Source organism: Scyliorhinus canicula, chromosome 9, assembly GCF_902713615.1.
Source record: "Scyliorhinus canicula chromosome 9, sScyCan1.1, whole genome shotgun sequence".
In the NCBI taxonomy this organism is placed as follows: Eukaryota; Metazoa; Chordata; class Chondrichthyes; order Carcharhiniformes; family Scyliorhinidae; genus Scyliorhinus; species Scyliorhinus canicula.
In genome coordinates this window covers 85,214,223-85,240,582 of record NC_052154.1, presented here as the reverse complement: position 1 = coordinate 85,240,582, position 26,360 = coordinate 85,214,223, and the positions used below count along the sequence as shown (strand labels likewise).

At 49.3% G+C, this 26,360-nt stretch overlaps 1 protein-coding gene across 8 annotated transcripts in view; it reads right to left on the bottom strand.

Annotated features, from left to right (window-relative positions):
* LOC119971491 (RNA-binding Raly-like protein) overlaps nucleotides 1–26,360 on the bottom strand; it is a 1,731,169-nt gene that overhangs the window by 86,944 nt on the left and 1,617,865 nt on the right. For all 8 annotated transcript variants that reach the window (XR_005461849.1, XR_005461852.1, XR_005461853.1 and 5 more), the window contains exon 7: nucleotides 73–233. Coding sequence is in view for 1 of the 8 variants with exons in the window: in XM_038807076.1 (XP_038663004.1) it covers nucleotides 73–233 (161 nt within the window). In the remaining 7 variants the exon portion in view is untranslated. The remainder of the gene's footprint in view (nucleotides 1–72; nucleotides 234–26,360) is intronic.

Sequence of the window (26,360 nt, the reverse complement as noted above, 5' to 3'; positions counted from 1 at the left end):
TTTGCATCCCGACACTATTCTGCCTGCTACTTAAAGCCATTATACAGAAAAAAATCAAACAGGTTCTCTTACATTTCGTCCTGGCTGATGGAGTTGCAGCAACACTGGACCGCGGGCCACTCTTGACAGGGAAGTTGCCCTTGCTTCTCCGGGGAATGGAGACCATGACGCGCTGGCGTTTGACAGCTGGCACCGCCCGACTTGGCGGGGGAACTCTGTGGTAGTCGTACATCCTGCGGAATGAAAACAGTGCTGAACCACGGACACAGGATCATGAGAGGAAGACAAAAAAGCTAACTTAAACTGTAAGTCCAGGTATTGGTAACTCAGGGTTGTAAATGCATCAGCTGTCCAGACACATAGGTCAGCTTTACCTCTGGGCTCTCGTCAATTAGATGGTCACAGTCAGGGTAGCAGTAACATACTTGGCAGTCAAGAAACTATAATGTATTGTTTCAATACACTGATACAATGGCATCCATGTAATGTGCCTGGAAAATGGCACAATGCTCAAGCAGTATAAATCACAGTATTCTCACTATATAAGTAACTGATCACATGGCGACATCTGTGGGGGGAAATTACTGGAGTCTATAATCAGGAATGGGGTAACGGAACACCTTGAAAGAGTTTGGAGAGAACCAGCATGGATTCATGAAGGGAAGGTCATGCCTGACTAACCTGATTGAATATTTTGAAGAGGTGACTAAGGGAATAGACTGGGGAATGTCGATAGATACTATTTATGTGAACTTCCAGAAGGCATTTGATAAAGTCCCACATAAGAAATGGTTAAGTCAGGTGGAAGCCCACAGAGTTGAGGACGAATTATTGACATGGTTAGGAAATGGGTTGATTGGCAGGCGACAGTGGGGATAATGGGTAATTACTCTAATTGGCAGGAGGTGACGAGAGGTGTACCACAGGGATCTGTGTTGGAGCCTCAGTTATTCACACTATTCATTCCTGTCTTAGATGATGGCATAGAAAGTTATATATCCAAATTTGCTGATGATACAAAGTTAGGTGACAGTCTAGATGATAGCATAAAATTGCCAGGAGATATGGACAGAAGAGCTGAATAGGCAAAATTGTGGCAGATGGAATTCACTGTAAGCAAGTATGAAGTTATCTATTTTGGACCAAATAAAGAATAGAGCAGAGTACTTTCTAAATGGAAAGAGGTTAAATCCAGTGATGTACAAAGAGACTTGGGGGTTCAGCTGCATAGATCCTTAAAATGCCAGGAACAAGTGCAGAAAATAATCCTAAAGGATAATGGAATACTAGCCTTTAGATCTGGAGGATTGGAATATAGATACAAGGGGGTTATGCTGCAACTATACAAAAGCTTGGTCAGAACCCTTGGAGTTCTGTGAGCAGTTCTGGACACCACACCTTAGGAAGGATATTTTGGCCTTGGAGGCAGTGTAACGTAGGTTTACAAAATTATACTTGGATTACAGGGGTTGAGTTACGCAAAGAGATTACTCAAATTAGGCCTGTTTTCGCTAGAATTAAGGTTAAAGGATGATCTGGTCGAAATATTCAAGATATTAACAGGAAAAGGCAGGGTAGATGAAGATAAACTAGTTCCACTGGTTGAAGATTCTTAAACAAGGGGCATAGTCTAAAAATTAGGGCTGGACCGTTCAGGAGAACGTTAGGAAGAACTTCTTCACTCAAGGGGTTGAGAGAAGGAGCTTGGAACTCTCTCCCACAGGATCACCCTGCTTCCATTGTGACAAGAGAATAAACTCAGAAATGACAAAGGCAAGTGGACTGTAAAGACAAAAAGGCAAGGAGTTCATAATAGAGGGGAGAAGTAAAGGGAAAAGAAATAGAAAAGGAGGAAGATAGGGATACAGACATTGCAGTTGTCATTAAACGTATTCAAATCATATATTTTATAGGGGATATATATAAAAAACTCGCACCAATTGCCATCACCCCCATGCTTATGGATCTACATGGTTCCTGGTCTAGCAATGCCTCATTTTAAAAACTTTTATCCTCATTTTAAATCCGTCCATAGTCTCACCTCTCCCTATCCCTGTGTCCAGTCCTATAACCCAACAAGATAATTGTGTTCAGCTAATTCTGGCCTCTCCTGCATCCCTAATTTTAAAATTCTGTTGGTGCCAGTCTTGCCTTCAGCAGCTCAGATCCCAAGCTCTGGAATCCCCCCCCCCTAAAACGTTTTAACTCTCTCCTCTCCTTGAAGACACTCCTTAAGACAGGCCGTAACTTGCTTAGGATGGCAATCTCCGGCGGATTGCCACTCTCGACGGATTTATCCTTAGGGGCGCGAGAAGAGGGTGGGTGGGTTGGACTCAGGTCAGGGGGTTGTGTGTGTGAGAGTTGCCCCGTGCGAGGCTGGGTCTGGATTTTTAAAAATAGTTACTCTGGAGTTAGAAGTGTTTTTTTCCCCCTCTAACTCTTTCAGGGTAACTATCAGGGTCAAACTGGCAGAACCATGCTGAGTTAGCAATCTAAATCACTTCTCTCAGACGGTTTCCAGCCCAGCGCGATTGTCTAGAGGAAGTTGGCACTTCTGGCCAATTGCCAGGTGCACCCTTACATGGGAACTTCCAAGAGCGATTCCCCAGCACATCACTGGGGTACCTCCCAAATGTGGCGCTGGGAAACCCTGAAGTAATAATAATAATCTTTATTAGTGTCACAAGTAGGCTTACATTAACACTGCAATAAAGGTTATGGGCTTTGACCAGGTGTTGGGTCACCTGCCCTGATATGGCTTTGGCTCAGGGTCCAATTTTGTTTGGCACTGCTTCTCAGAAGCATCTTGGGATATTTTACTATGTTAACGGAGCTATAAAAATCCAAGTTGTTGTTGTTGAGAATTAAAATCTCAGCAGTCCGACTGTTCACATTTGACAAATGTTGCCATGTGTTCATCCTATGAGTCTCAAACAGAATTCTTGGCATTGCTGATATCTTGAAGAATTAATGTCGCTAGATTTTATATATCTTTTTCAGGAACAATACATTGATCTTGGAAGGAATTCAGCAGTGGTTTACCAGAATGGTACTGTGGCTAAAAAAGATTCAATTGTGAGGGCAGGTTGTATAAAGACTAGGCTTGCATATCCGTCAGCGAAGAAGAATGATCTAATTGAAGTGTTCAAGGTGATTAAGGGAAAGCCCGTTAGCTCAGTTGGCTAGACGGCTAGCATGTGTACCACCAACAGCATGGGGTTCAATCCCTGTTCAGTCTAAGGTAGGCTTGCAACCTCCTCCTCATCCTGACCCAAAGTTAAATCACCACATAAGCAACCTTTAAATAATCGAGGATGCTGCCTGGAGGAGGAGAAGAAGCAGATGATTAAAGGGTAAGGAAAGGTAGAGAGAAGCCCCTCTTCTGGGGCTGAGCCCAGAACATCATCAGAATCGTGTGGTGGTAATGTCATTGGTCAAGACTGGGCTACTAATCTGGAGGACCAGATTAATTTTCAAGGACGCCAGGTTCAAAATCCCACCGTGGGAAGTAAAAGGTAACCTCCATAATGGCGACAATTAAATTGTTGTTGTTATGAAACCCACCTGGGAAGGAAATCTGCCTTCCTGACCTGGTCTGGCCTACTTGTGTCTCCAGGTACATGACAATGTGGTTGACTCTTAACTGCCCTCTGAAACTGCTGAGCAAGCCACTCAGTTGTGAGGAGGATGCAGAGATCCTTCAGTGAGATTTAGACAAATTGAATGAGTGGGCAAATGCATGACAGATGCAGGATAATGTGGATAAATGTGAGATTATCCACTTTGGTAGCAGAGACAGGAAAGCAGATTATTATTTGAATTACTATAAATTAAGAGAAGGCAATGTGACCTGCGTGTCCTCGTACAGCAGTTGCCGAAGGTAAGCATGTTTGTGCAGCCAACGGTAAAGAAGGGAAATGATATGCTTTCCTTCATAGCGAGTGGATTTGAGTACAGGAGCAGAGATGTCTTGCTGCAATTATACAGGGTTTGGTGAGACCACACCTGGAATAGTGTGTGCAGTCTTGGTCTCCTGAGGCGGAATTCTCCGACCCCCTGCAAGGTTGGGGAAATCGCCCGGGGCCTTCGTAAATCCCGCCCCCGCCGTGGCCGGAATTCTCCGCCACCCGGGAATCGGCGGGGGCGGGAATCGTACCCTGCCAGTCGGCGGGCCCGCCACGGCGATTCTCCGGCCCGAGATGGGCCGAAGTCCCGCCTCTGTCAGGCATCTCCCGCCGACGTGGTTTAAACCACCTCTGTACCGGCAGGAGCAGGCGGCGCGAGTGGGCCCCGGGGTCCGGGGGGGCGCAGGCCGAACGATCCCCGGGGGTGCCCCCAAGGTGGCGTGGCCCACGATCGGGGCCCACCGATCGGTGGGCGGGCCTGTGTCGTGGGGGCACTCTTTTTCTTCCGCCGCCGCCAAGGCCTCCACCATGGCAGAGGCGGAAGAGACACCTTCCACCGCGCATACGCCGGTGGTGACGTCAACAGCTGCTGATGCTCCGGCGCATGCGCGGACTCACGCCGACCGGCGAAGGCCTTTCGGCCAGCCCCAACACTGGTCGGCCTGGCGCCAAAGGCCGCCAGTCGGCGGAGCGGGAGCCACTCAGGCGCGGGCCTAGCCCCTAAAGGTGCGGAGAATTCCGCACCTTTGGGGAGGCCCAACGCCGGAGTAGTTGGCACCACTCCGCTAAGCCGGGACCCCCCCGCCCCGCCGGGTAGGGGAGAATACCGCCCCTGATCTGAGAAAGAATATTCTTGCCATAGAAGGAGTGCAGAGAAAGTTTCCCAGACTGATTCCTGGGATGGCAAGACTGACGTATGAGGAGAGATTGAGTTGGTTCGGATTATATTCGCTGGAGTTCAAAAGAATGAGGAGGTTTCACATAGACAAGATGGATGCAGGAAGGGTGTTCCTGATGGCTGGGGAGTCCAGAACCAGGGGCCACAGTCTGAGGATATGGGGTAGATAATTTAGGACGGAGATGAGGAGAAATCTCTTTACCCAGAGAGCGGTGAGCCTGTGGAATTCACTATCACAGAAAGCAGGATGGAGTTAATAGAATCCCAACAGTGTAGAAGGAGGCCATTTGGCCCATCGGGTCTGCACTGATTCTCTGAAAGAGAACTCTACCTAGGCCCAAGCCCACACCTTATTCCTGTAACCTGGCCTAACCTTTGGACACTTAGGGGTAATTTAGCGTGACCAATCCACATAATCCGCACATCTTTGGACTGTGGGAGGAAACCAGAGCCCCAGAGGAAACCCACACAGATATGAGGAGAAAGTACAAACTCCACACAGACAGTCATCCAAGGCTGAAATCAAACCCGGGTCTCTGGCGCTCTGAGGCAGCAGTGCAAACCACTGTGCTACTATGCTTAGGTATAGCTCTTGGGGCTAAAGGGATCAAAGGATATGGGGGGAATGCGGGAGCAGAGTACTGAGTTGGATGATCAGTCATGATCATATTGAATGGTGGAGCAGGTTCGAGGGGCCGAATGGCCTACTCCTGCTTCTATTTTCTGTGTTTCTATTCATACATCGCCGTTGTGGCGTCACATCAGTGAAGTTTGCAACAGGTTTTTAAAAACTCAAAGCAGTTGAGGGGAACCCGCTGTGGGTGCAGAGATAAGTATAGCCCCTGGGTGGAGAGGGACATATAGATTAATCATAGAATTTACAGTGCAGAAGGAGGCCATTCGGCCCATCGAGTCTGCACCGGCTCTTGGAAAGAGCACCCTACCCAAGGTGAACACCTCCACCCTATCCCCATAACCCAGTAACCCCACCCAACACTAAGGGCAATTTTGGACGCTAAGGGCAATTTATCATGGCCAATTCACCTAACCCGCACATCTTTGGACTGTGGGAGGAAAACGGAGCACCCGGAGGAAACCCACGCACACACGGGGAGGATGTGCAGACTCCACACAGACAGTGACCCAAGCCGGAATCGAACCTGGGACCCTGGAGCTGTGAAGCATTTGTGCTATCCAGAATGCTACCGTGCTGCCCGTTAATGCCTGAGTAGTGCCCTGGCACTGCCCTCACAACCTGACACTGTCCCCTGCAGTACTAACCTGGCAGTGCCAGGGTGGCAGTGCCGAGTCGGATTCACTGGGGATCCCAATTTGATACGTTTAAGGGTCTGAATGATTGAAGGAAGTATTTTTTAAAGGAAGTAGGAAGTTATGAATTAATATGTTTTTGTACACATCTTGTTACTATGGGATTCATTGGTTCTGCAGAGAGTGCATGGCTGGTGAATGGGCATGGAGATGCCATAGCTTGGCATGGGTATGAGGTGATTTGGGGAGGTTGGGAATGAGGTGTCATGAATTTACACGCATGGAAAATGTGTGGGGAAATGAGGTGTGAGGGCTAGAGGGCTGTTCTTTGTTTTGCTGTAATTATTACAACTGAGATCAAGCCAAGAACACGGAGATGGGCCTTCTAAACAGCCTGCCTCGGCACTTTACAGGCCCTGATGCTGCCTCCGAATGCTTTCAGAGGGTGGTAGGCCTGACTCCTGTTATCATCCGCCCCATGGGAACTAAAATCCCGTTATTGTTGGCACTTCCGCCCGAGGCAGGAAGGTGGGGCCAGGAAATTTCCCGGAGGGGTGGGGGTGGGGGGGGGACCTTGGGAGAGGCAGTGGCATAGTGGTACAGTAGTCCCCCTTTATAACGCGGGTGTTGGGGTCCAAGACAGCCACCCGCGTTGCACCCGAGCCGCGGATATCCACGATGGGGGTTAATTTTAGAATACAGGGCTACAGAGGGGAGGGGCGATGTGAGACCATGCTGGTCTTGCAGAGGCCCGTATGACCTCCTCCTGTGTTCTCTGCTCTCTCCCTCCAATCAGCCGGCAGTGTCAATTTCAGCGGCCGGCTCACTTTGATCTGGAGAGGGAAGCTGCTCTCTCACTGAAACAATCAGCCGGCCGCTGAAATTGACACTGCCCACTGCTCTCTCCCTCCAATCAGAAACATTAAAACTTAAAAGTTGGATTGGAGGGAGAGAGCAGCCGGCAGTGTCAACTTCAGCGGCCGGCTGATTGTTTCAGTGAGAGAGCAGCTTCCCTCTCCGGATCAAAGTGAGCCGGCCGCTGAAATTGACACTGCCTGCTGCTCTCTCCCTCCAATCAGCCGGCAGTGTCAATTTCAGCGGCCGGCTCACTTTGATCCGGAGAGGGAAGCTGACAGTTGGGGTCCATAAGCCCCCCTGCCATATATCGCGAACCGCGGTATTGCGGAGCGCGGTATAACGGGGGACTACTGTATTGTCACTGAATTAGTAAAGCAGAGACCCAGAGTAATGTTCTGGAAACCCAGGTTCAAATCCCACCACTGCAGATGGTGAAATTTGCATTCAATAAATATCTGGAATTAATGAAACCATTGTCGATTGTCGTAAAAAAAACATCTGGTTCATTTAGGCAAGGAAATCTGCCATCCTTACCTGGTCAGGCTTAAATTTAATTCCAGATTCACAGCAATGTGATTGACTCCTAACTACCCCGTTTAGGACAATTAGGGATGGAAAATAAATGCTGGCACAGCCTGCGATGCCCATGAACGAATAAAAAAAAAGCTCCTGCTAGGATGATAATACAGCCCACAATTACTAATTGACATGGCATTTCCTGCTTTTAGTGGGTGGACGTTTCGCACCTTTACCATCCTTTGCATGAAGAAGGGTTTCCTAACTTCTCTCCTGAATGGCCTGGCCCTGATTTGAAGGTTACATCTCAATTTCTATACTCTTCCCCCAAGCAGCGGGAAATGTTTCCCTCCATCCACCCAAAAACTTCCTTTCAAAATCCTAAACACCTCAATCGAACTAGCTCTGAACCTGTTATACGACAGGGAACACAAATCCACTTTAATGTCATCTCTCCTCATAATCTAACCTTTGCAGCAAAATGCTCTCTCCCTTTACATTCCTGCCCTCGGGAACATTCTATTCAAATGTGCATCAGCAGCACATTAAAGGAAAGCACAGTCTTGTCCTCTGCGCCCACCAACACTACTTCCAGTTTAGCTGGTTTAGCTCATTTGGTTGGACAGCTGGTTTGTGAAGCAGAGCGCAACCAGCAGCGTGGGTTCGATTCCCATACTGGCTGAGGTTATTCCTGAAATTCCCGCCTTCTCAACCTCGTGCCTCGCCTGAGGTTTGGTGACCCTCAGGTTAAATCAGCTCTGCCCCTCAAAGGGGAAATTAGCCTCTGGTTATCTGGGACTACAGCGACTTTGCTTTATTTCCTCAAGCAAAATGACCAAAAAACACATTGGGCGGGAAGGACCGGGTAATTTTCCGGCCCTTCCTGTCCACTGGATCTTCTGGTGCCGCTGAAGTCAGAGCCACAGCGCCGGTTCCGCGGTAGCAGGGTGGGTGAGCACTGGAAAAGCCCTTGGAATTCGACGGGGCCGGAAGATCCGGCTGGTGGCAAATGGCTCGCAAAATCCAACATGGGAAAACCGGCCACGAGACTGGGGGACAAAATTCCGGCCATTACCTGCACACTCATCCCATTGCAGTTTGAGTTTCTGGGAGTTGGGCTGGCCATTTGTGCCTCACACAACACCGACCAATGCACTTCCAAAATTAATTGATCTTAAGGAGGCATTCCGTGAAGTCACTGCATGACTTCATGTTGTAGATAAAGGCAACTCTTTGGATAATTCGAGGGTCTGCAGGAAAACAAACTTCTTCCAAATATCCAATTTTTTGTCAGCCCAGCATACACAAAATAAATTGTCACTTAAATTTCATTGTTATGCGAGTGAATTTAGACTCAGTGAGAAATAAGCTGTTATAATTAGGGCGGGTGATGTGGAGAATCTGATGTCCCATGACAAATCATGTGAATTTTCATTTGTTGCATGATTCGTTGCTCCAGTGCTTTCACTCTGTGGACAGGCCTCCCAGAGGCAGTCAGAGTGCACTGTTCAGATCGGCTGTGAACAATCACACATTTCCCCCCTGCGTGGTTTGGGACTTGTAGGATTGGGCCACTTGTGGTTAAGCAGCGGCACTCAATGCATGGCTCTGGAAAACACAGTAACTGATAACAGACATTATTAGATGCAAAATGACCAAAGTCAATCTCGATTGCCCACTGGGATACATTTGAAATCATAAACTGAAGCATTGGTGTGGGCCCGTTCTCCCATACCATGGGGTGCTGCGCACCGAGATTAAATGGAAGAGGGCTGAAGATAGCCAGACGCCAAGTTAGTAGTTAGTGCTCATAAGCGGACAGCACCAAAGCAAACAGTTAACTACCTCGCAAGATTTCAACACTTAATCGTTACGCAAGGATGTAGGAATTGCTCAATGAAAAAAAGACCAGTGTTTATCCAGATCACTTTCTACCATCCTGGTGGTGACATGATGATGGAGTTCTTGTCTAATCACAGTAAGCAATCTCTATCGAAGTGTCAACAACAGATACAGCTATGAGGTGAAGAAAACCCCAGTTGTGGGGGGCTTTCGGAACATGTCCATCTCAGTAATCCTGTCTATGTCTGTTTTTTCCCAGTGGTTGCTTCCAGTACCCTGACACTGTGGGCATTACTGTAAAGTAATTCTAACTAATATGTAACAGGATTTCCTCTTACTTTAACCATTTTGTTCAGACTCCAGTAGTGGAACTACTCATGCCTTACCATAAATGTTCTTCCTAATTTTGTCCTTTCTTATGTTCAAATGCTAGGCCAGCATTTATTGCGCATCCATAACTGATCTAGATAACAGATCTAGGCCAGAATTCTCCGGCTGTTTGCTGGCGTTGTGATTCTCCGTTCCCCGCTGGTTTTGGGAATTTCCATTGACAGCAGCTGGAACAGAGATTCCTGCCACCAGTGAACGGCACGCCACCTCCCACCGCTCAGAAGGGAGAATAGAGAATCCCGCCCCTAGAATCAGATTTAAGGACAACACATTTGCTTCCGTTGTGGTAGTCGCCACTAGCTGTATTATATGTATTACGGTAAGACACATATACTAGAGGTACATGGGTAAATCCCTGCCTGCTGGCTCCACCCATTAAGCGGCGTATAAATGTGTGCGCTCGCCGGAGCTGCAGCCATTCTGGTAGCAGCTACAGGAGGCCACACATCTTTGCTCAATAAAGCCTTGATTCTTCCACTACTCTCGTCTTTGTGGTAATTGATAGTGGATCAATTTATTGAGCGAAGATTTTTAAAACGATGGATCTTCGCATCAAGCCTGATCGCCTGAAGCTGAGCCCTCAAGCAGCCAACGCTACGTCCGCTTTTGACCACTGGCTAGCCTGCTTTGAAAGCTACATCCGAACATCCGCTGCGGAACCCTTGGACGCACAGAAGCTCCAAGTCCTTTATTCATGGGTGAGCCCTGACATTTTTCCTCTCATCCGGGATGCGCCCACTTACTCCGAAGCAATGGAGCTCCTGAAGGGACATTACGTGCGGCCAGTCAATTAACTATACGCCAGGCACCTCCTGTCCATGAGACAGCAACTCCACGGTGAGTCTCTGGACGATTTCTGGCGTGCCCAGAACATCCTGGGGAGGAACTGTGACTTCCAGGCAGTTTCGGCAGTCCAGCAAACAGAACTATTAATCCGAGGCGCCTTCGTTACGGGCACGAGGTCTGCGTACGTCCGGCAGCGCCTATTGGAAGAGGGTAGGCTTGATCGTGCGCCAACTAGGCAGCTCGCGAACACGTTAACACTGGCCTCCCGTAACGTCCAGTCGTACGCCCCCGACCACACAGCACACTCATGGGCATCGTGAGCCTCACCAGCTGCCGACTCCAGCTCACCAGGGGCAGAACAAACACCCCCGGCCGCACTGCCCGGCGTGGAGCGCGTCCTGCAACGGATGAGGAAAGACGGGACACTTTGTTTCTGTGTGCCAGGCCCAGTCGGTCACCGCTGTTTCGAGGCCCAGCGTTCCTACACCCCCCACGTGCGACCCAGGGGCGCCGCCATCTTCCTCCTCGCAAGCCACGTGCGGCCCATGGGCACCGCCATCTTCTTCTCCGCAGGCCACATGCGGCCCGTGGGTGCCACCATCTTTAATGCCGCCCGCCATGTGTGCCCCGTGGGCGCCTCGATCTTCGGCGCCATATTGGACGGCGCCTCTGGACCCCTGCTCGTCTGGAAGCTCGTCTGGCCATTCTTGCCTGCCGCTACCTCCACCACCGCTGACCAGTCCGGGGCCTCCCAGCATCTGCCGCAGCTCGCCTCGATCACCCTGGATCAGTCCCAGCCCCACAACCTCGCATCCGCAACAACGACGGTGAAAATCGATGGGCACAAGACATCCTGCCTTTTTGACTCCGGGAGCAGAGAGCTTCATCCACCCCACAACGGTAAGGCGCTGCTCCTTCGCGGTATACCCCGTCACCCAGAAGATCTCCTTGGCCTCCGGCTCCCATTCTGTGGAAATCCGGGGATACTGCAGCGCGACCCTCACTGTTCAAGGCGTAGAGTTTAGCAAATTCCGGCTCCACGTCCTCCCCCACCTCTGCGCTCCCCTGTTACTCGGCCTGGACTCCAAGTATGGGTATGTAGCCCGCAAACCGTACTTGTCCACCATTTGGTCCATCGTTCTCTGAAAAACCGAGACCCCGTTAGTGACACCGAAGGGGACCCTGAGGAAGTGGAAGAGTCGACCGGCTGCTTCAAAAGCAGTGTAGTGGCGTTCTTCCGGGCGGATTGAGAGCTGGGGGGTAGGCCGACTTCAGAACGACCGTTGAGAACATATGGTACTGTGCGATCTGGTTGACTACCTCCGCGATGCGGGAGAGGGGGTACGCATCCAGTTGTGTGAATCGGTTAATAGTCTGGCTGTGGTCGACAACCATCCAGTTCTTTTCCCCGGTCCGGACGACCACCACTTGCGTTCTCCAGGGGCTGTTTCTGGCCTCGATAATCCCTTCACTCAACAGTCGCTGGACCTCCGACTTGATAAAAGCCATATCTTGGGAACTGTACCTCCTTCTCCTGCTGCCGATGGGCTTACAGTCGGGAGTGAGATGGCCTTACAGTCGCAAAGAGGGGGGGGGGGGGGGGGGGAGAGAAAGAGACCTTGAGGGTGACGAGGCTGCACACCGTGAGGGGGTTAAGGGTCTGCCGAACTGTAGGATCAGGCTTTGGTGACTGCATTGGGAGTCTAATCCAAACAGTAGGGGGGCGCAGAGGTGAGGGAGGACATACAACTTAAAACGGCCGTACTCAGCATCCTGCATCGTGAGGTTAGCAATACAGTACCCCCGGATCTTGACTGAATGTGATCCAGAGGCAAGGGAGGTGATTTGGGATGCAGGGTATATGGGAAGGGAGCAGCGCCTTACCTTGTCGGGGTGGACAAAGCTCTCAGTGCTCCTGGAGTCGAAAAGGCAGGGGGTCTCGTGCCCATTGATCTGGACGACCATCATTGAGTTTTCCAAGTGCTTCGGCTGCAACTGGTTGAGGGTAACTGCGACCAGCTGCGGGTAGCCAGCGTGGTAGGCGGTGTTGGGGTAACAAAATGGCAGCCCCCATGAGTCACACGTGTCGGGCTGGGTCGAAGATGGCAACCAAGATGCCAGCCCCCATCGGTCGCACGTGTCGGTCGGTGTTGGAGTCGGCAGGCAAGATGGCGGCCCCCACGAGTCACACAAAGCTGATGAAGGGGGCGTTCTGGGCAGGCACTATGCTGTGTTGCCGGGCCTGCGAGTCCACGGGTCGGGCCTGGTGAGTGTTTGATTTCTGGGCTTTAGGTCGGCCCAGACAGACTCTGGCGAAATGTCCCTTTTCCCCACAGTCGTTGCATGTCGCTGTGTGGGCTGGGCAACGCTGTCGGGAGTGTTGACCCCGACTGCAGAAGTAGCACTGCGGTTCCCGGGGCTGGACTGGCAGCCGTGTGGCACAGGCCCGCGACGTAGTTGGGTCCGACGGGCGTCGCGACGATGGCATCTACGAGGGGTTCGCCAGGACCTCGGGGAACGCACTGAGGTTCTGGTAGGCGACCTCTAACGAGATACATAGCTTTACCGTGTCCCGCAGGTCAGTGGTCCTGTTTTCCAGCAAGCGCTGCCTGATGTAGTTCGATCGGGCCCCAGCCACGTAGGTGTACCAGATCTGTAGGTTCATGTGTTCCTCCGCGGTCACATCTGGGTAGCTGCAGTTCCTCGCGAGTCGGGTCAGTTTCTCCAGGTACTCACGTAGCGATTCCCCAGCATGTTGACGGCGAGTCGTGAGGAGATGTCGGGTGTACACCTCGTTTACAGGCTTTACGAAATGCGCCTGGAGAGTTGCGACCGCCGCCTCGTACGTGGCCGCTTTCTCAATCATCGCAGAAATTCGATGGCTCACCCGAGCGTGGAGTCGTTGCAGCTTGATGGTTTCAGTGGGAGGCGTTGTGAAGGAGTCCAGGTGGCCTCGAAGCAGCGAAGCCAATGTTCGAAGATCTCCTTGGTCTGACGCGTGCACGTCGGATTTTAGCTTATCTGGCTTTAGAGCGGCTTCCATGATGCTGTCGATGGATATTAAATTGTGAGACCGTCAATCACTGTGAGACTGTGGGAACGAGTGAACATTAGGCTTTAATATCCATGAACTCGCCTACCAGAGTCGGCTGTACAAATGAGTGCCACACACAGGTGGCTGGACTATATGTGGCCCCGGTGAGGGCGGAGCCAGAGGCGGAGCCCACCGGGGTTCCAGTACAGTACTTGGAAGTAGCCCATATTATCACTTCCAGGTCATGGGTCACATCATTATACAGATAGTACAGACAGCTCATGCATTAGGTGAAGTACTTTCACCACAAAAGCCTTTGCTAACTCCTTGTTCACCAAATGTCATGTCTCTAATTAAACATAAACATGAAAGAAATGGATCTAATTCGCATGAAAATGGATCAGCAGTGGTGTCTCCTCAGATGGAGGCTGTTGACTATGTGCTCAGTGAAATATTGGACCCAGTTTTACCATACTCACTGTTGACATCAGTCCGATAATTATTTCCGTGGATTAATTTTGAATTTCCACATCAAGCGCAGGCTCTGGCTATAGAGGGAAAGGTGACACAATTTGTTCACCAAGTCCTGGCAGAATCATTTGCCGTTCAATGTCAGAGGAGATCAGAGCTAAGGAAACAATAGATTTTCCATTGCAATGAGGCCCAGAGATGACACACTCATATTGATTACAGGGAAGTGATTACTGATCACCAAAATAGAAAGGGCAAATTTTGGAATCATTCAGTGGAGGGTAGTGGTGGTGGTGGGGAGAGGCAAGTATCTGTGCAGAGAGAGAGAGAGGAAGGGAGGGCAAATTTTAATGGTCAACGTCAGACCATTGATTTGCTTCCAGATTAATTCGGAATGATGATAAACAGAGTTGTTAACACAGCATAAATGCAGGCGAGAGATTTACTTAAGGTATCACCTTGTGCCAGGCATATAAAGTGGCCTGCTGCATCCATCACACCAGTAGCCAAGAAACTGCTTCTCTCTGCTTCTTATTTATTACCTCGCAGTGGAAGGTCATGGGTTCAAGCCCACTCCAGAAACTTGAGCACAACATCCAAGCTGACACTCCCACAGTGCAGCACTGAGGAAGTGTTTCTCTTTCTGAAGAGTCCTTTCTTCGGGTGAGATATTGAACGGTCTTCTCAGGTGGAAGATCCCATGGCACTATTTCGAAGAGGAGCATAGGGTGGCACGGTAGCACAGTGTTAGCACCAGGGTTCCAGGTTCGATTCCCGGCTTGGGTCACTGTGCGGAGTCTGCACGTTCTCCCCGTGTCTGCGTGGGTTTCCTCCGGATGCTCCGTTTCCTCCCACAAGTCCCGAAAGACGTGCTGTTAGGTAATTTGGACATTCTGAATTCTCCCTCTGTGTACCCAAACAGGCACCGTAATGCGGGACTAGGGGATTTTCACAGTAACCTCATTGCAGTGCTAATGTAAGCCTACTTGTGACAATATAGATGATTAAAATTGCTCAGTTTTGTGGTCAATGTTTATCGCTTAACCAACGGTACCAAAACTGAGGGGTGGGAATTTCCACGTGTCCCGGTGGTGTGTTTTGCAGTTGCGGAAGCTGCCTGCCATTGGCCAGCAGCGGGATGTTGTGGTCCCGCTGCTGTCAATAGGGTTTCCCATTGTATACACCCCCCCGCCCCGGGGCAGTGAAACCCACAGCAGCGGTGCACCATCGGCAAGACTGGGTGATTCCGCCGGCGTGAACAACTGGAATATTCCAGCCGATAATCCAGCCATTATCCATCTTGTTGTTATTTGTGGGAGTTTATTGAACAAATTGACTGCTATTTTTCCTGCATCAGCATAGTGACTGATGTTGCTTGGACAGTACTTATAATGCACTTTGCAACATCCTGAATAGGTGGAATATAATATCTCAATGCAATTTCCTTTGTTTTCTTCCGCTTCTCACCTTGTGACATTGTGCGGACTGGGAACAGGTTTGAGTAAATTTCCAACTCTTCTGCCTCAACCATGGGACGGTATGGTAGCACAGTGGTTAACACTGCTGCCTCGCAGCACCAGGAACCCGGGTTCTATTCCGGCCTTGGGTGACTGTCTATGTGGAGTCTGCATGTTCTTCACCTGACTGCATGGGTTTCCTCCGGGTGCTCCGGTTTTCTCCCACAGTCCAAAGATGTGCAGGTTAGGTGGATAGGCCATGATCAATGCGCGGGATTACGGGAATAGGGCGGGGAGTGGGTTTAGGTTGGGTGCTCTTTCGGAGGGTCAGTATGGACTTGATGGGCTGAATGGCCTCCTTCAGAATTGCAGGCCTTTCTTGTTTAAATGTTTCCAATTAAGGGGCAATTCAGTGTTGCCAATCCACCTACTCTGCACATCTTTGGGTTGTGGGGGTGAGACCCACGCAAACAAGGGGAGAATGTGCAAACTCCACATGGACAGTGACCCGGGGCCGGGATCAACCCTGGGTCCTTGGTGGCATGACGCAGCAGTGCTAACCGCTGTGCCACCATGTCACTCCCACTGTAGGGATTCAATGGATAATTCTGAGAGAGAATTTCACAGATTAACATCTGCTTTTTCATCAAAATCTCTGGTATTAAATTGTTCCTCGCTCCAGCCCCCTCAACTCCTGGACACAGGCGATCAATCCCCAATGCCTCTGTGCAGAAAGCTTTAAAGGTTGAGGGAAGCTGGGCTGAAGATGGAGGCGAGGAGCACTGTGTGGTGCCATTATCCATTGAGCCGCATGGGGTGCTCGTTCTCCTAAATTCAATCTAAAAAATGCACCATCTTCTCCTCATGTGAAATAGTACCATGTTGCGATAGGGTGGGTTGGAGGAAGAATATGTTCTCAGACAGAATAAGATTGAAAAAGGAGTTGAAGTAGGAGGTAGCACTTAACCAGCAGTGCTGAAATTAAATATCCTAATTCCCCAAACACCAACCTTCGCTGACACCGCCGATCTCAAATGCTTCAAAATGTTTGACAAGTCTCCCCAGAGACTGTTTGAAAATGGGTTTAACAACTTGTTATTGAATATATAATATCCATGAATTAACACATAAATAGCACAGAATGTCAGACTTATCACGCACACAATTCCTTAAAAAAAATTAACAGCTTGTCATTTCTTTTTGATTCTTTTCTCGTGACAAAAATGTACCTACGTATATGTTCAATGAAGTAAAGTTTCTCATGCAGTACTTACAGAGGAATACACTGGTGTTGTACAGATAATCTACATTGTACTGATTGATACAGAACCTGAACCGCGTAGGCCCTGGTCTACGTTCAAGTTAATATTGCATATCGATCTCTCAGCCTATGCCTGCGAGAATGAGGTCAATGTCGATGGTCAGAACCAGGAATTGGGAAAGAAACAGGAGCCTCCAGGGGAAGCAAGGGTAAGGTCTCGGGCTAAGGTTAAGTGCTGATAGGTTTGGAGTAAGGGATTGTTACAGAATCGAAGTTGGTCAGGAAAGGGGGAGGAAAGATCCTAACAGGGGGAGTAGACTTTCTCCAGTGAAGCACTCCTGGCCCCCAAAGAACCCTTTGAGGAACTGCAACCCTGTAAGGACTCCATCCCTTTCTCTCAGCTCCTTCGCATTTGTTCCGATGATGCCACTTTCCAAAATGGTGCTTCGGAAATGTGTTCCTTCTTCCTCAACCGTGATTTCCCACCTACAGTTGTTGACAGGACCCTCAACAGTGTGCGGTCCATCTCCCACGCCACTACCCTCGCCCCCTCCCCTCCCTCCCAGAATAGGGATAGAATCCCCCTTGTTCTCACATTTCATCCCACCATCCCCAGAGCACCTACTTTCTGACTTCCAATCAATTTGCAATTGATATTCTCCCCCTAATTCCATGGGTGGGCTTCTCCGGCCCGCGCAGGTGCAGCACGCCGTCGGGATTCTCCGTTTCGCCAGCTGGTCAATGGGGTATCCCATTGTGGGACAGCCCCACGCCGACAGGAAACCCCCGGGCTGCCAGCAAAACGGAGAATCCCGACGGCGGAGAATCCAGCCAGTTGCTTCACCTTTTCCAGCAATCTTTCATGTCAAAGATGTTCCCAAAGTCCAAAGTCACTAAATCCACAGCATTTCCTTCAATTACCACATCTGAAATTAAACCTCATTTAAATCTTTGAGAAGGTAAGAAAGAGCATCCCTTTGTGCTGGCTACTGTGAATTATTTCAGAGTCATTTTACATAGAGGCCATTTACAACACAGAAAGAGGTAGTTTGGCCCACTGACTTCATGCTGGCTCTTTGTTAAGTATACCATGCTTTTTCACTTCCCCGCTCTATCCCAATAGCCCCATACCCTCGGTTTTGAGTTCCAATTCATTACCACTCACTACATAAAAAGATTCTTCCTCACACACCCTTCCCTTAAGATTGCTTGACATTCCTATTCCCACTGATATCTCTGTCTTTGGTCTCCTACACCCATCTAATGAAGCTAATTTTGCCTAAAATTTTAAGGGGACGATTCTCCAAAATGGAGAAGTGTTTGCGCCATCGTGAACGCCGTCGCATTTCACGACGGCATGAAACGGGCACGGGGACGACCAATTCTGTCCACCACAGTGGGGAGAACGGTGCTGGAGCGGTGCATGCCGCTCCAGCCTCCCTTCCCGGCGCCAAATGGGCGTCGCCCAACCCGCGCATGTGCAGTTGGGCCGCGCCAACCTGCGCATGCGCGGGGGACTTCTTCAGCGCGCCGGCCCCGACTCAACATGGCGTCGGTGTTCAGGGGCCGTCCGCGCAGGAAAATAGGCCCGGAGGGGAGAAGTCGGCCCACCAGTCGGTGGGCCCCGATCGTGGGCCAGACCCCATCGGAGGCCCCGCCCCAGGGACGGATTCTCCCTCCCCCCCCCGCCCCCCACAGGCCGCCCTCGACCCATCGCGCAGAGTTCCCGCCGGCAGCGACCAGGGGTGAATGGCGCCTGCGGGACTCTGTCGTATCCGCGCGGCCCATCCGGGCCGGAGAATCGGTGGCCCCACCGATTCCAGCTGGTGCTGCGTTAAACGCGTCGGCGTAAATGGCACCGATTCTCCGCACCTCGGAAAATCGCACGCCGGCATCGGGGCCTCGTGGCGCAGTTGCGGTGATCCTCCGGCCCGGCGCGGGACTCGGAGAATCGACCCCTAAATCTGTGTCACCTTTGTCCTTGTGCCATCAGCTAATGGGATCATTTTTCTTTGCCTACCTTATGCAAACCTGTTATAATATTGTCCACCTGATCAAATCTCCCTTCAATCTCCTTCGCTCCAAGGAGAATAACCTCAGCTTCTCTGACCCTAACTTGGTTGCTAAAACCCCCTCAGCCCTGGACCATTCTGGTGAATCTCCTCTGCATCCTCTTGAGGACCGTCACATCTTTCCAGACAATTGGATTGTCTGGTGACCAGGACCGGGACACAATACTCCAGTTGGGGCCTAACCAGAGCTAAAGGTTCAGCATACCTTTCCTGCTTTTGTGCTCAGTGCCTCTGTTCAGAGAACCTAAGAAAGATCCCTTCTGCTTTGTACCCTTTCTCAATGTGTCCTGCTGCCTTCAAAGAGGAGTGCACCTGAACAAGTCCCTCTGTCCCTACAAACTCTTTACAACTGTGTCATTAAGTCTGTGAGAGGAAGTTTGCCATTTTTTTGGCAAAGTGTTACCTCTGGCAGGAAAATTGAAGGGTAGACAGTCAATTGGATTGTGGGTTTCCCCACTGATTTGAGCCCATCGCACCAGCAACTTTGTTTTTTTAAACGATCAGGGCACCCAATCCACCACCCCTCAACACGCAACACTACCGGGGGTAGTTCCTGGGCATGGCCCTCTCCCCCTCTGGGTGATGTACTCACCTCTGCGCCTCCAGCGGGTTTGGCTCGCCAAGTGCACAACATGGGCGACGTGTTATGATTCACACCAATATGAATGGACAATCTAACATGGGGGGGGGGGGGGACTATCAGCCATAAAGGCTCTGATAATTATAGTTAAATGATGCAAATGGAAGACGCAACATTCAATTGAGGAACCCCGACGGCGTAAAACCATTTCGGGACTCGATTCTCCATCCCCTCCGCTATTCTGACCAGTCAAAAAGGGGCACAGAAAGTCACACCTATTGCCTCCCCTATCCCTTCTGCCAAAATCCATCTTATCACACTTTCTGTATTAAATTCCATCTGCCGCTTGTCTGCCCATTTTGCTTGCCTTGGTCCTGTTGCAGTCAGATAGTATCATCCTCACTGTCAGCCACATCCCCAGGTTTGGTAAAGTTTGAAATTTTTCTCAGTATTCCAGCATCCATAAATTCATAAGATATAGGAACAGAATTGGACCATTCGGCCCATTGAGTCTGCTCCGCCATTCTATCATTGCTGATATGTTCCTCATCTGTTACTTACAATGCTACAGACCAAGAGCTGGATGGCAAAATCAGCCACAGCATCTCCATAGAATACAGGAACTAGGAGCAGTAGGAGGCAATGTGCCTCCCGAGCCTAAACACCTTCAACGTGATCATGGCTGATCCCATCCAGGCCTCAACTCCACCGCCCTGCCCGTTCTCCATACCCTTCAACCCATTACCAATTAAAAATCTGTCTAACTCCTCCTTAAATTTACTCACTGTCCCTGCATCCACCGCACTCTGAGGAAGCGAATTGCACAGATTCACAATCCTTTGGGAGAAGCAGTTTCTCCTCAACTCTGTTTTAAATTTGCTACCTCTTATTCTAAGATATGACCTCTCGTTTTAGAATGCCTTACAAGTGGAAGCATCAGCTTCACGTCTACTTTATTCATACCGTTTAGCATCTTGTATACCTCAATTAGATCTCTCCTAATACTTCTAAATTCTAGTGAAGCACTGTTCAATCCCTCTTCATACAAGGGGCAGCACGGTAGCATTGTGGTTAGCACAATCGCTTCACAGCTCCAGGGTCCCAGGTTCGATTCCGGCTTGGGTCACTGTCTGTGCGGAGTCTGCACATCCTCCCCGTGTGTGCGTGGGTTTCCTCCGGGTGCTCCGGTTTCCTCCCACAGTCCAAAGATGTACAGGTTAGGTGGATTGGCCGTGATAAATTACCCTTAGTATTCCAAATTGCCCTTAGTGTTGGGTGGGGTTACTGGGTTATGGGGATAGGGTGGAGTTGTTAACCTTGGGTAGGGTGCTCTTTCCAGGAGCCGGTGCAGACTCGATGGGCCGAATGGCCTCCTTCTGCACTGTAAATTCTATGTAAACAAACCCCTCATCTTTGGAATCAACCTAGTGAACCTCCTCTGAACTCCCTCCAAAGCCACTACGCCTTTCCTCAATTAGGGGGACCAAAACTATGCACAATACTCGAGGTGCGGTCTCACCATTCCCTTGTACAGTTGCAACAACACTTCCTTACCTTTATACTGAATTGATTTTGCTATATGTGCCAACATTCCATTTGCTTTCCTTATTATTTGCTGCTCCTGCATGCTGGTTTTCTGTGACTCATGTACGAGGACATCCAGATCCCTCCGCATTGGAGCACCCTGAAGTCTCTCCCCATTTAGCTAATAAATTGCCTTCCCATTTTTTCGACCAAAATGCATGATCTCACACGTATCCACGTTAAACTCCATCTGCCACATTTTGGCCCACTCTCCTAAACTATCCATATTCATTTGTAAGGTTCATATTCCATCATTGCAACTTATTGTCCAACCTGTTTTTGTGTCATCTGCAAATTTGGCTATAGATCCTTCTATTCCTGTATCCAAGTCATTAATGTAAATTGTAAATAGCTGGGGCCCAAGGACTGAACCCTTTGGCACGCCACTAGTTACATCTTGCCATCCAGAAAAAGCTCTATTTATCACGGCTCTCTATCTCCACTCCGTCAGCCAGCCTTCTATCCAAGCTAATAGGTTACCCCTAATCCCATGTGATCTCACCTTGTGAATTAACCTTTTGTGCGGCATCTTATAAACGCCTTCCGGAAGTCTAGATACACTAAATCTACAGAAACCCTATTATCCAGTCTGCTTGTTACATCTTCGAAGAACTCTAGAAAATTAGTCAAACATGATTTGCCCTTCATAAAACCTCTGATGAATTACGTTTCAACTTTCCAAATGTCCTGATATTATGTCCTTGATAATTGATTCTAACAATTTCCAACAATAGATGTGAAACTAACTTGTCTGTAATTTCCCACATTCTGCCTCCCTCCATTTTTGAATCAGGGTGTTACGTTAGCATTTTTCCAATCTACTGGAACCTTTCCCCTGTCCAGGGAATTTTGGAATATCATAACCAATGGATCCACCATGTCTGCTGTCACTTCCTTTAACACCTTAGGATGTAGGCCATCAGGCCCTGGAGACTTGTCTGCCTTCAATCCCAAGAGTTTGTTGAGTCCCATTTCCCTATTGATGCCGATTGTTCCAAGTTCCACCCTTTCTCTTAATTCTGAATTGCCCGCTCTTATAGGCATGGTACTAGTGTCCTCCTCTGTGAAAACTGAGACAAAGTATTGATTTAGCATCTTAGCCATTTCTGTGTTCCCCACTAACAACTCATCTGTTTCATCTTGCAAGGGACCAACATTCACCTTAGTGACTCTGGCTTTTCTTTGTGGAGGCTTTTGCTATCCTTTTTGATATTCTTTTATAAAAATTAAATTTAGAGTACATAATTATTTTTTCCAATTAAGGGGCAGATTAGTGTGGCCAATCCATCTACCCTGCATATCTTTTGTGTTGTGGGGGTGAAACCCATGCAGACACAGGGAGAATGTGAAAACTGCACACGCACAGTGACCCAGGGCCGGGATTCGAACCCGGGTCCTCAGCTCCGTAGGCAGCAGTGCTACCCACTGTGCCACTGTGCTGCCCCTCCTTTTCGATATTCTACGCTACTTTTTTTGTAATTTATCTTAGGTCTTTTTATTACTTTTTTAGCATCCCTTTGTTTATGTTTGAAAGTTTCCCAATCTCCCAGCCTGCCATTGGCTGTGGCAAGTTATTTGCATATGTCAAAAAGTGATCCTCGCATGAACCTTGGGCGGGATTCTGCCGTAATCGGCACGGCGGGCAACTCCGGCGGGACGGAGTGGCGTGAACCACTCTGTTGTTGGACCGTCCCAAAGGTGCGGAATCCGCACCTTCAGGGCCTAGGCCCGCCCCAGAGTGGTTTGCTGCCCGCTGGTCGGCGGGAAAGGGGCCTGGCGCCATGCCAACTGCCGCTGAAGGGCCTCCGCCGGTCGGCCCGAGTTGGCGCATGTGCGGAAGCGCCAGCATGTGCTGGCATCATCCCCGCGCATGTGCAGAGGGCTTCGTTTCTGCACTGGCAATGGTGGACTGGTACAGCTGCCAGTGCGGAACAATAGAGTGCCCCCATGGCACAGGCCTGCCGGCGGATCGGTGGTCCCTGATCGCGGGCCAGGCCACCGTGGGGGCACCTCCCGCCGGGCTGGTTTTTGTGGGGCCGGAGAATTTGGAGGACAGCGGCGGTGGGATTTACGCCGACCCCTGGCGATTCTTCGACCCGGCGGGGGGTCGGAGAATCCTGCCCCTTGAAGAACACCATTTAATGGAAATTAAAGGCGATCTGGTGCCCACTACCTGTCCCCGTCTTCTGCAGAATCAAACTTCACATTCTAGCTTTCAAAGAGGATTCTTTATTAAGAGGAAGCAGTCTAGTGGGCTAAGAACTTCATGAAAACTGGATTTAGACACTCGGGAGATCTATTAGCACTCCACTGGATGTTGCCATTAATCAACAGATCACGTTTTTCATTCAGTGACGTGAGCTGATTAAAACTTGACATGGAGCCAAATACCTCTATTTGTCCAAAGGCATTGTTCCTTGTTGAAGTGTGGTTCCTCTGGCACATCATTTATCTCTTGTCCAAGTGGGCATCATTCAGTGTCTGAGAATATGTTGGCATGTTACTTGGCTGAAAGGACATCAGGATCAATTCCACCCCCAATCAATACCCATGAACTGGCCAGCCGGATTCACAAGATAGCCCTGAGCAACAAAACCTGTGCCAATACTTCCCTTCTTCTGTAAAATCTTCATTTGTAGGATATAGGCTTCGCTGGCTAGGCCAGCATTTATTGCACATCCCTAATTGCCCTTGAGAAGATGACAGTGAACCATCTTTTTGACTGCTGCAGTCCATGGGCTACAGGTACACCCAGCGACAGTGGAAGAACGGCGATATATTTACACTTAGAATGGTGACTGATTTGGAGAGGAACTTGCCATGGAGTTCCCATGTAACTGCTACCCTTGTCCATCTAGATGATAGAAAGGTTTAGAAGGTGCTGTTGAAGGAGCCTTGATGAGTTACTGCAGTGCATCTTGTAAATGGTACACTTTGCTGCTCCTGTACCTTGATGGTGGAGGGAGTGAATGTATAAGTTAGTGAATGGGATGCCAATCAAACAGGCTGCTTTGTCCTAGATGGTGTTGATCTTCTTGAGTGTTATTGGAGCTGCACTCATCCAGGCAAGTGGAGAGTATCCCATTACACTCCTGACTTGTACCTTGTAGATGATGGACAGGCTTTGGAGAATCAGAAGGTGAGTTACTCGCTGCAGGATTCCTAGCCTCTGACCTGCACATGTAGCCGCAGTATTTATATTGCTAGACCAATTTAGTTTCTGGTCAATGATAACTCCCAGGATGTTGATAATGGGGGATTCAGCGATGAGAATGCCATTAAATGGCAAGGAATGTAAATGTTACTTGCCGCTTAACAGCCCAAACCTGATTGTTGTCCAGGTCTTGCTGTATGTGGTCACGGACTGCCACAGTGTCAAACATACTTCAGGTAGGAGAACTCTACCCTCTGAGTTATAATGTTGTGGGTTCAAGTCCTATTCTGTAGGCAGAGCTCAAAATTTGGCCTCATTCCAATGCATGAGGGAGTGCTGCACTGACAGTGGGCCAGTACTGAATTTGGAAATGGATTGGATTTCTTTATTGTCATGTGTACTGAGGTACAGTGAAAAGTATTTTTCTGCGTGCAGCTCAAACAAACCATTTAGTACATGAAAAGCAAATACGTAAGAGGGAAGTTTTAAGAGATTAGTATGGATATAGGAGACGTAAGAAGAGGATCTGTGTGAGAAAGCTTGCAGAGAGTCGGCACGCTCTGGCGCCATCTTAAATTCAACTTCTGAGGAAGTGCTGCACTGTAAGAGGGGCAATACTGAAGGAGTGCTGCACTGTCAGAGGGTCAGTACTGAAGGAGTGCTGCACTGTCAGAGGGTCAGTACTGAGGAAGTGCTGCACTGTCAGAGGGTCAATACTTAGAGGTCACTGCACTGTTGAAGGGTCCTTACTGATGCTGCACTATAAGAGGGTCAGTCCTGGGGATGTGCTCCAATGTCAGAGGGCCAATACTGAATGAGTGCTGCTCTGTCAGACGGTCAATACGGAGACAACATTTAAAGATGGCAAGAAGTGGACAATGACAACTTGAAAAACAGCTTCAGAGCAAACAATACCCTCATAGGCAACCAGGCATTGGCAATGCCTCAGCTCAATTCAAATACAAACATCAGTGCGGCAGCCACCCACCACTGTGACTGGCACAAGAACACTGCTTCCTGGATGAGATTCATTAGACACCAGCGAATGAACTGGAGGACTCGAAAACCTTCCTCAATCCAGTCAGCATCAATAAGATGGACGGGCTGCTTTGCAGTACATACCTTCCAGCTCCCACTGGGCTGATGCTGCATTAACATAGTCAAGCAACAAGATTAAAATCCTGCTTCTCTTCAATGCCAAGTACCTCTGGTATTCAAAGGAGCGAATGGAAGGAATTGCGTAACAGACAGACAAAATGATTGAGCAAATGCCATTTTCTCAAGCAGATTGACAGACGCGTGAAATGGATGTGAGAATTCAATTGCTCTAGATGCGGTGTGAGGATGGATTAAGTGAGCTTAATGCAAGTCATATTGATTAGCTGCCCAGTACAAAGACAGATATAGTGATACTGGAAAAACTTGGGTGAGTATCGATACCGCACTCTGCAAACACAAAGGGACATAAACTGCAATCCATTTCTAATGCTCTTGCCAACATGGCCTACTCTTCACTCAGTGTTCCAGTGATCTCCCTCCCTGTGTCACGCGTGCAGGAAACAGAAATACACTGCTCTGGTTGAACATTCTTTGGGAATCACACTATATCGTTTTATGACTACAGGGCCTAGACAACTATCACAGTTCCTCAATGCATCATGGGGGGGAAGAGTCTAAATTTATCATCCGTGCACCCTGTGGCATAGCTGCTACAATAACCCACTCTGCCTGTGTCCGATCTACAATAGTGCTTTGAGGAGATTGCTGGTCCATCATTTTGGAAGCCCTCAAAGAACTTAAAGCTGCTACTGTTCACAGAAAGACCTCAGCTTTCAGTGGAACAGGAAACTGGGCCTGTGGCTCAGGCTGGTTGAGCATAGCGGCCCGAGGTGAAGGCCTGGTCTGTTCCTGACAGAAACAGTACATATATTTCATGGTACTTAAAAACTTTTATAGCTTGTAATCATTTCAAAAGCACTTAGGCAATATAGAATCATAGAATCTACAGTGCAGAAGGGGGCCGTTCAGCCCATTGCGTCTGCACCGGCCCTTGGAAAGAGCACCCTACTTAAGCCTACACCTCCACCCTATCCCTGTAACCCAGTAACCTCACCTAATATTTTTGGACACCAAGGGGCTATTTAGCATGGCCAATCCATGCACCTACACATCTTTAGACTGTGGGAGGAAACCAGAGCACCCAGAGGAAACCCACGCAGACATGGGGAGAAAGTGCAAACTCCACACAGTCACCCGAGGCCAGAATTGAACCCGGGACCCTGG